Source organism: Heterocephalus glaber, unplaced genomic scaffold (genome assembly GCF_053883595.1).
Source record: "Heterocephalus glaber isolate CG9 unplaced genomic scaffold, H.glaber_assembly_v1.0 deba00001479, whole genome shotgun sequence".
Taxonomy (NCBI): Eukaryota; Metazoa; Chordata; class Mammalia; order Rodentia; family Bathyergidae; genus Heterocephalus; species Heterocephalus glaber.
In genome coordinates this window covers 1,980,152-1,990,268 of record NW_028258316.1, presented here as the reverse complement: position 1 = coordinate 1,990,268, position 10,117 = coordinate 1,980,152, and the positions used below count along the sequence as shown (strand labels likewise).

Genomic DNA, 10,117 nt, shown 5'->3' with positions numbered 1-10,117 from the left:
CCTGGGCCCCACACCAGTGGACAGTGGGCCTGCGGCTCCAGCCAGTGCCAGCTCAGTGCAGGGTCCTGCTGCCCTCGCCCCTCCCTGTCCCCCACCTCTGCACCTTTGTTGAACCCTCCAGGGTCCCCAACCGCCCTGGAGCCTGCCATAAATATGACCACTTTATTAACATACACCAATGAGTACTGAGGGGTTACAGGGTGCCCTGCTGTCCATGAACAAATACAACATAAAAAAGAGGGCCTGCCCTGGGCGTAAAGTGCACTGCCCCTCCAGCACACGAGCTCCTATACAGCTGGCAGAGCCCATGCTGGGCCATGCGATCAACCCCCTGGAAGGAGGATGCATCCACACATCAGGAACCAGGGCGCTCTGGGCCTCCCAGTGCCCTGTGGCTCCCACAACCCCGAGTCACCGAGGGAGGGAGGCCATTCCCTTCCCCAGTCATCTGCAAGTCACCTTGAGAAGGCCCTGGACACAGGCATGTTCCCCACGCTGGCGGGGCCTCGGGTTCAGCCACAGGGTCCCTGTGGCTCTGTGGACAGCTTCCAGGCAGGCATGGGGCCCTGGAGTCCCTCGTGTGGGCTGCAGCCCAGTGTCAGGTCTTCCCAGCGTGGGCCCAGCTGGATGCAGGACAGTGTCCAGGGAGAGGTCCCTGGAGCAGCAGCAACCCAGGGACGGGGCATGGGTCTCAGGGGCCTGCAGCAGCTCGGCTGGGTGCAGGTGGCCGGCAGGAGCGGCAGCAGGCCTTGCTGTAGTACCAGTGGCCACAGAGGTTCACCTTGATGGCCAGGGCACAGTTGGTGCCTGGCTGGTCCTGGCAGCTGTCATCTGGGGAAGGGACATGGCGGAGGTGGTCAGCAGAAAGCCAAGGGCAAACTTCTACAGGTTCCCTTCACAGCCCACCACCCCCTTTTTATTTTTTATTCTGAAACAGTCTTGCAGAGTCACCATGTGGCTCAGGCTGGATGTGAACTTGTGATCCTCCTGCCTCAGCCTCCCAGAGTGCTGGAATTACAGGCCTGCACCATCACGCCCAGCTAAACTGACACTTCCCAAAGCACAGAGGTCAGCGTGGCACCCCTGGGCCTTGGAGCCTGGCCAGGGCTCCTGGTCCCCTCTCCACCTCCCCTTGGGGAACCTCCATACCTGTGTCCAGCTGGTGCCGGCTAACACCTGCACCCCAGGCCCTGGGCCTCCCTGCAGGAGCTCACCTGGAGGCTCCGTGGGGCACGGTTGCAGGTCACAGGCTTGTCTGCCGACCGGCTTCACCAGCGGGTCACAGCCACGGACAACGTCAGTGCCCTGGTAGCATTTCACGTCCCGCATCCTCACACCCACCCCGCAGGTCTTGGTGCACTGGGGGAGACAGATGCGTGCAGTGAGCCCTCCCAGGCCACCGGCCAGACCCGAAGGGGGCTGAGAACCTGCAGCTGGGGCTACCCCTGCCCCTACACTGCCTCAGTTTCTCCAGAGGCACCGTGAGGGGATGACTACGTTCCAGTGAGGGCTGTGGCCCCACTGCCCTGGATCTGGAATGGAGGGTTCACTACCGTCCAGTCCCGTGCATCTGGGAAGCCACGGCCCAGCCAGGGCACCCCCTCCAGAGGTTCCCCTCAGACGTGCTCAGCTGCCCCGAGCGCAGGGACATCTGCCGGCCCCGATCCCCCGCCCTCCTGCCAAGACCCTTCCGGCAGCAGCTCCCTGACGCAGGTCCCTGCGTCACCCGCAAGCCTGGGCCCCAGCCCTGGGCTCCAGCCCTGGGCTCCCGAGGTGAGTGAGGCGGGCATCCCCCGCAGCCCGACCTCCAGTTCTGTCTGCACAGGCTCAGGGTAGGCTGAGGAGACTTGGCAGGAGGCGCTGCCCAGCCCCGTCTGGAGGTGAGGAGAGGCCGCCTTGGCGCTGCTGCCAGGGGACAATCAGCCTTTGGCAGGCGCCACAAGGAACCTCTGGATGTGCCCCTGGAGACGGCGGGTTCCACTCCTGGCGCCCACGCCTGCCCCCAGGGAGCGGTTGGGACAGGGCAGCTTGAGGAACAGACCCGAGCCCGAGCCCGGTGCAGGAGGTGGCCACAGCAAAGGACAAAGGTGACAGGGCCTGGGTGCTCACTGTGGCCCTCGTCCCACCTAGCCACTCCTCACCAGACAGTGCTACTTTTGGGGTCCTGTATCCCTGATCTCTCTCTCCCCTTCTGTGGCCCAGAGTTCCTGGACCCACAGCTGCCCTCCCACCTGAACCTGCCACTGGCCCCAGAGTGCTGGGCTCAGCGTGGCTCCCCAAGCCCCTCAGCCACCCAGCAGGGCCCTCTGCTTCCCAACATGCCCCAGTCTCTCCATCTGGCGTTGGCTAAGGGCCGTGGATCCTCCTGGCCCGGGTCTGCCCAGGTCTCCTTGGGGAGTCCAGCCCGGCCTCAGCCTCCGAATTGTCACTGGGGTCCTCAGTAGCAGCTCTGAGCGTCTGTCCTGGACTGTGACAAAGGACGAGGTGGGAGGAGGTCCTTTGGCCTGGCGCACCCCTGGACGGGAGCAGGACCCCTCGGACAGCACCTCATAGACCCTTAGGACCCTCGCCTGGAGCCCCAGGTCATGGAATTTGACACCCATGGCCCAGCAGCCCACACCAGGCAGCCCCAGCCTGTGGGCTGTGCTGCAGGCACCATAGTGGAGGCTCTGGGCCCTACGTCCCACTGGCACCCCCACTGTCCCCAAGGGCCAGGCACAGGCAGCTGAGACCCTACTCATGCAGCTGGACAGTGGAACCGCTCTCCAGTCCCTGCCACTGACCCCTGGGGACGGCCCTGGGCCCTGCATGCCCTCCTGAGGCTGACAGCTCATCCCGGGGTGACAGTGGCACTTGGGTTCTGGGTGGGGGACAACAGGCAGACTTTGCCAAAGTTTCTGAAGCTGGCTTCCAGTCTCTGGGCACCAGGGAGCTCGGGGGTGTTGACAAGCCCCAAGCCCCAGGACTGCAGCGGGAGGCCTCCACAGGGGGTGCAGACTGACAGGATGGCAGGGGTGCCCTTGCCCTGGCAGGCCCCACCCAGGACTTGGGGCCACTCCTGCCTCAGGGTCCCTGCCTGGGCTCCGTGTCCCACCCACCACACCCAGTAACACGGGATCCCAGGAGGTCTCACTGGACGCCTGTCTCTTCCTCTGAGAAATGGAAAGCTTGGCGCCCTCCGCCCAGTTCAAGGGAGGGGACTTCAGCCAGTCCAAACCCCAGGGGAAGGCATGGCTCTGTTGGCAGAGAGAGCACCCGGTTCCACCCAGCCAGCATCCTAAGGCTGGGGACTGCAGCCGAGGAGCCCACAGAAGTGTGCAGGGCCCAGCCCGTGTCGGAGGGGGCTCCCCTACCGTGGGGAAGCGTCCTGGCCCAGGGTCCCACTCCCTTCCCAGCTGTGCCCCACCCAGTGCATCCCACGAAGGGTGTCAGAGCCTCCACACTCCCCCTAAAGGCCACTGTGCAAAGCCGGAAGTGACCAGGCCCCAGAAGGCCCAGGATGAGAACCAGGGGTAAGATCAGAGAAGGCTTCTCGGCAGTGGTGGAGGCACCTGCAGGAGGCACCTAGCGGACGCAAGGGCAGGAGAATGGACTCGGGGCCTCAGGGCTCTCACCTCCGACCAGGGGCTGGTATACCACCTGAAGCAGGGTCTCTCAAAGCAAGTGCTCTCCACCGGCGGCTTCCTGGCCAGCCCACACTCGGGGCCACTGCGCGTCTGTGGCTTCCCATTGGTCAGCTCCATGCAGAGGACCAGTCGCTTCTTCACACCTCGCCCACACGTGGTGTTACACTGCAGGCGCCCAGGGCACAGGTCAGTGGCCCGGCCGGAGGACAGGAACACACGCCACCGGCACATGCACCACGACTCCAGTGACTGGTTTGGCCCATAGCACACGGTGCAGTTTGGCTGAGAACTCTGCTCAATAACCATTTGTCTCCAAATGGATTTGGTCAAAAGCAACTGGGCCCCAAACCATCTGTTGTGAAACAAACGTGCCAATGACAATTTGGCCAGAATCGATCTAGCAGAACAGTTTGGCCTGGCTAACTCAGTTAACAGTGATCTGCCTGAGACGGTTGGTGAAGCTGTAGCAGAGCAATTCGTCGGAGACCGCTCCTGGGTGACAAGTGACGACGGGCCAGTGGGAGGAGGACCGGGTGTGGTAACAGAGGTCGCAGGGTCCTCAAGGCCGGCGGTCGGTGCAGCCAAATGGCCCGCCCTGGAGGACAGCCCACCCGGGACCTCACAAGCATGGCCTACTCCATCGGGAGGCCAGGCTTCCGCCTGCCTTTTTGGCTCTCCAAGCTTTAACTTTTGTTGCTTTGCCCCTTCCTCTGCAGTGACTCCCACGTCCTGACCAGTCACCCGCTGGCCATGGCCCTGTGGCCGCCAGGCACTCACCCGCTCCCAGTCCTGGGCCAGCCAGTGCGCCGGGCAGTTCCTGTCTCCGCAGGGGTGGATGGCGAGGGGCTTGGTCTCCGCCTGGCACTGGGACTCGGGCACCACCCGTCCGTCGCTGGTCTTGCAGTACACGTGCCTGATGGTGCGGCCCTGCCCACAGCTCCCACTGCACTGCAGGAGGGCCGTCGGGGGCTTGAGGGGAGCCTCGCGCCTTGAGTCCCCACCCATGTGGTCCCCCCCGCGGAGAGCAGCGGCTCCCAGGGCAGCGCAGGGAAGCGGTTGCTGTGGTAACCACTTTTAAAATAACATTTCCTGCTCTAATTACGGAAATAACACGGTCGATGCTGAACACACACAGAGAAAAGCGCAGCTTGCGGGGTACGCGTGCACCCCCCACACCTCCAGCAGAGGCGGCCTCAGCCAGCACCTGGCGAGAACAGGGACCAGAGGTGGGCGGAAACAGGCAGGGAGCGCAGAGGGGCAGAGGCAAGGAAACAAGCGGACAGGGCGGCAGGGAGAGAAGACAGAGACGCGGAGGTGGAGACAGAGATATGGAGACAGAGACACAGACAGGGAGAGACAGGTGGAGAGGGAGAGAAGAGATACAGAGAGATGGAGGCAGGGAGAGACAAAGGCAGACGGGGAGAAACAGGGACACTGAGAGGCAGAGACAGACACAGGGCGCCCGACAGGGCCGTGCAGGGAGGGAGGCCCTGCCTCTCGCTCTTGGATCACCGTTGGGCTCTCGCACCAGTGAGAGAGGGACCAGTACCCACCACTCCCTCTCCAGAAAAATGGGGAAACTGAGTCAGGGCCCTGGGGGGGGGGTGCCCCACGGCCCACGCCCTCACCGGTCCCCAGTCTGAGACGGTCCACTGGCGGTCGCAGGGGGGCCCGGTGCAGTTCTTCTCCCCCACGGGCCGGGTGCTGGGGTCACACAGCTCCTCATCTTCGGAGCAGCGGATGTCCCTGGTCACCACGCTGCGCTCGCCGCACCTGGCAGTGCACTGGAGGAGGCGGCTGGTGGGCACACTCGGGGCCCCGTGCCGCCGCCCGCCGCCCGCCGCCCGCCCGGCCCCTCACCTCACCTCCGACCACTCGGACATCTCCCACTGCGGCCCGCAGGCCGGGTTGCGGCATGTCTTGCGCTCCTCAGGCCGCACGGCCTCCGTGGCCTCGCACAGATCACTGTACACGGAGCTGTCGAAGCCGGGGGACAGCATCTTCCAGCAGCGCACGATGCGGGCCTGATAGCCCTCACCGCACGTGCGCGAGCACTCGCTCCAGCTGCTGGTCTCCCACCTGCCGGGGCAGGGCAGGGCGGCCCTCAGCGCCCCGCCCCACAGCCCAGACACCTCACTGCAGCCAGCCAGGCCACACAGGAAGGGGTGGGGCCGGGGCTTTTCTGGCCCCAAAGCAGTGCTGGCTCTGAGCTGCTTTTGCCCGCCCTCCCTGCAGGCCCCAGGGCCATTCCCACCTCCTGGGAACCGGTGGACACCCCAGTGTCCGGAGCCCCTGCCTGGAGCCAGGGCGATGTGAACGGGAGGCCTGGGTGAACCTCTCCACCCAAGCTGGGGGTGAGCACCAGGGGGAAACTGGGGGATCCTGGGAAGACAGGCTGGAACAAGAGGTCTGGAGTCTATGGGCTCGGGGATACAGGGGTCTCCTGCCCTTCCCGGAAGGAAGCAAATGCCCAGGACGCAGAGGCAGGAAGGAGAAAGGGAAGGTGGCCCTGGCAGGCAGAGGGCAGCACAGGTTTGGCCTCTGGGGTGGAGCCAGGCCAGCATCTCGGAGTCCCAGCCTGGTGGTCCCAAGGGGACTCGGAGCTGGGTCTTGACATGGTCCACGATGCAGGACGGGAGGCCAGAAAGTGGGCCCCATACCAGCAGGACAGTGGGCGTCTATTTTAGGGTTGGTTCTTTTCTGAGCCTGCAGAACCCAGTGCAGAGGCCAGCTGCTCCTCGGGGCAGAGCCCCAGTGCACGCACCTGACGCCCCACCAGGGGCGGCCATGGCACACACACACCCCCCGTGCACCCCAGCGTGCTGCGGGCCCTGGCAGGACCTGGGCTGGCACTCCCTCCCGGCGCAGAACTCGTGCACGGGCTCGGGCCGGGTCAGGGCGTCGCAGTAGCTGTCGTCCACCTCGACACCGTCATAGCGGACACACAAGGCGTAGGTCGACATCACCCCTGGGTTCAGGGCAGGGGAAAGGCCATGAGTGTGTGGTGGGTGGACGGGCCACCTCCTGGCATCTGTGCCTCAGGACCAGACCTCTTCTCTTCCGCCCGGCCCAGCTTCAGCACCCAGCTTGGCGGCCCAAACCCTGGGCTTAGGCAAACCCAGCCTGCCCAGACGTGGAGGAGAGGGCAGACACAGCCGGGCGCCACTGCCTTTCACTCGTCCAAAGAAAAAAGTCCAGCCAGCCTCTGGGTGTCAGCTTAGATGCCTGTCCTTAGCACAGGTCCCCTTGGGCTGCTGCAATCATTCCCCTGGGTGGCATGGACAGGCACAGGGCAGCTCCCTAAGGGCAGGCAGCCCCTGCCCAGGGCCAGTCAGGGCAGAGGTTTGTGTGGGAAAGCCCTGGGGTGCCCTGGGGTCTCTTGTCGGTGGTAGGGGATGTGAGTAAGAAAGACCCAGGCCTCTGCGGTTCTGGGGTAACATGTGGGTTAGGCCAGGGGCACACCCCTCTCTGGCAGCAGTGGGCTGCACCGTCCTCAGCCTGCTCACAGGGCAGGTGGCCCTGGCCAGGTCCGCTTGGATCGTCCAGGCTTGGTGACACCAGCCCTGACTGGGCCCCACAAACCCCTCCCTGAGCCTGGTTATTCACTGGTTCCTCCTTGTCCGTCTGGGTGGAAACAGAGAGGCTGGCACTGGAGCCCCCTGGGCCCTCTGATCGTAACCAGACTCCTCCAGCCTCAGTGCGCTAACCACAGAACAGGAATGTCTCACGGAGGCTGTGACAACCCCAGGGCGTCCCTGGACATAGAACGGCCTGGGCTAATGGCCCCTGAGCCAAGTCCCTGCCACCCCATCCCCCACACCATACTGTAGTGTCCGGGAGAGGGGACAAGGAATAGTCTGGAAGGCCCTGCCCATGGCCCCGAACTCATCTACCTGCATTGCTGCTCCAAAACAGCATTTCAGAAAAAACAAGATCCCCAAAGCCGAAGTGCAGGGCACAGGACGGTCCAGGCTCTGACTATAACTTCCACGTGGGGCCTGGGCTTCACGGAGCACGGGGACTGCTGTGGGCGGTGACCCTCCCTGGACAGTGGTGGGCACACTGTGGCATGCAGGGCCCCGAGCCCCACAGCAGCCAGCCCACCCTGCAGCCTTACTGCAGCCTGAGTGTCGAGCACCAGGTTTCAGGGCGGAATGCCAGAATGGCTCCGGGAGGGACAGGAAGGCCCGGTGCCCTTTCCGCCTGGCCCCTCCCTGGGTGTTGAGAGGCAAAGCCGCCATGTTCTCCCCCGGCACGTTGCCCACACGGGGCTCTCCCTCAGCCAGCAGCGTGTCGAGTCCTTCACTTCCAGTCCCGATACACTCAAGTGCCCGGGCCAGGGTGGGCAGCAAAGCACACACCCAACACCTCCCATCAGGCTCTCTCCCCTGGAGCCAGCCCACAGAGGGAGGGTCACATGCACACATCTGGGGGCCAGGCCCCTCGGCTCCAGCTCCGGGCTCTCTAGACTAGCGACAGTGCCCACCTGCTGAGCTCGGCCATGTGGGGTGCTTTTCATTTTCCACAGTGCCCACACCCCCTTTGGGATAAGGACACACTCAGTCCATGGAGGGGCGGGGAAGCTGTGTGCCAGGGTCCCCGAGCTGCAGCACACAGAGCCTTCCTGCACCTGTCACACACACCCGCAGAGCCACTTTCCCTGAAGGTGCCAGGCCTCAAGAAGGGCTGGCAGTGTGAGCAGAACCCTATGCATGGTCCTTCCTCACCAGGGCCTGGCCCCCTGAGATGTCAGCCAGGGGTACCGGACACAGTCAGGCCAGGACACCTCAGTGTGCTCACTGGCCAGAGTGCAGAGTGTTCAAAGCCCTGTCTGCTGGGGATTCTGGGAAGGTGGGGATGTCATGGACCTCAAGGACACAAAGCCTGGACACAAAGTCCCAAGTGTGGCTGCAGTGTGACCTCAGCGCTGGCCCTCGGGGTCTCCCTGACACTGCCCCGTGCCAGTCCTGGGTCTGACCTCTGACCTTACAGCCTCCCCGGGCAGGAAATCAGAGCAGGCAGCAGAGACTACTGAGCCCCTGGTGGCCATGGCCAGCAACCCAGGGTGGGGGTGCACGGCCAGAGCCCGGGTCCAAGGCTACCTTGATGCCTAGGTGTCTTTCTGTTGGGCGTCCCCTCCCAGGGGTCTCTGTGCCTCTCCTCTCTCCTCCCCCGAGGATGGGTGATGGCCTAGACTTGGCCTATGCTCTCTGGCGTGGATTCAGGGTCCACCCCTCCCCTCCCGCACCCCCCGAAGCTTCCCACTGCTCCCAGAGACCCTAACACTGCACGACAGCAAGGGCAGCAGACGAGGGAGCCTACGAGCAGCTGGGGTGACCCCAGAGTCCAGGTCCATGCAGCCCAGCACGCTGAGGGACTGACATCCAACTCTCACCATGGCACACGATTGCAGGTTATGGATCATTGGGCCAGCCCCACAGTCAACTCCAGGGCACCGTAGGGGCAGGCTCAGGGTGGGTGCCCACAGCACCCATGACACCCATGATGCCCAGGGACACCTGTAACAGTACCTGTGGTACAGGTGGCACTGCAGGGCTCATGGGATGACAGCTTCCACCGGTACATGTCAGCTGGGCTCACGCCTGGCTTGCGTGCCTTGGGCCGGGTTCTGGGCCAGGAGAGGAGAGAGGGCGGTGAGGAGACATCCTCACAGCTCAGCCAGTGGGTCTCCCAGGACCCTGCTGGGAGGCCAGGGCCCTGGGGACAGAATGGGATGACTGACAGCGGCAAACACCTTCCCATCCCTAAAAGCCCTGGTGGACTCCAGGTGCCTGGCAGGAGCTGGGCTCCAATGCCCGCTCTCCTCACACATGCAGACTTCTTGCCACACTGCCCATGCCAGCTGCTGGACGCCTCCCTCACACCCAGAAGGGATCTCAGAAGACACACAGGTCTGAGAATGTCCCATGATTCCCTCCTGCACCCTCCCTCCCCCGGGACTCCCACTGCATGGGGCCACTGGCCATCTGGCCTCCGGTGATCAGAATTCAAAACCCAGCTGCAGGCACAGCGGCCACACCCCACCAAGGCTTGGGTCTCGATGGCTGCACAGACCGCTGGCTGGGAAGAGCCCACTGGGACCCAGCCAGCCACCAGCTGATTCTTGGCCGGGCCCTGGACAGTTGAGGCCAACTATTGTTAGGCCTGCTGGCTCCTTTGAACCAGGCGACGAGCCCAGGCCGCCCTATGTCCCCTGCACTGGCTCTTTGGATCCTGCAAGGGTCAGAGGGAGCAACCCAGGGCATCTGCTCAAGACACAGCTGCCAGTGCTGGACCCCGGGGAGTCTGCAGCTGGAGCCAGGGAAGGCGTGGAGTGCTGGTCCTGCTAACAGCTACTCCCCAGGCCCAGCTGGCTAACGAGGATTGTCCTCTGGCCCCCTCATGGCCTGACATGTGGCCCTTTTCTGGGGACCTCAAGGCTTGTCTGAGTCCTGGGGCCTCACTCTGCCATCAGGGCGACTCAGTGATAG

The 10,117-nt window shown here is 64.1% G+C and overlaps 1 protein-coding gene across 5 annotated transcripts in view; it reads right to left on the bottom strand.

The window, feature by feature from the left end:
- Positions 1-148: 148 nt before the first annotated feature.
- The window catches only part of Adamtsl2 (ADAMTS like 2), a 29,200-nt gene continuing 19,231 nt past the window's right edge, over positions 149-10,117 (bottom strand). For 3 of the 5 annotated variants that reach the window (XM_087182948.1, XM_004848972.4, XM_087182951.1), the window contains 8 exons: positions 9,158-9,255; positions 6,468-6,594; positions 5,492-5,705; positions 5,255-5,410; positions 4,404-4,574; positions 3,615-3,791; positions 1,215-1,359; positions 149-831 (listed from right to left, as the gene is read on the bottom strand). In XM_087182948.1, coding sequence (XP_087039074.1) covers positions 692-831; positions 1,215-1,359; positions 3,615-3,791; positions 4,404-4,574; positions 5,255-5,410; positions 5,492-5,705; positions 6,468-6,594; positions 9,158-9,255 — 1,228 coding nt within the window. In that variant the 3' untranslated portion in view covers positions 149-691. The remainder of the gene's footprint in view (positions 832-1,214; positions 1,360-3,614; positions 3,792-4,403; positions 4,575-5,254; positions 5,411-5,491; positions 5,706-6,467; positions 6,595-9,157; positions 9,256-10,117) is intronic. The other 2 variants (XR_015439797.1, XM_087182950.1) reach the window with 2 other exon arrangements.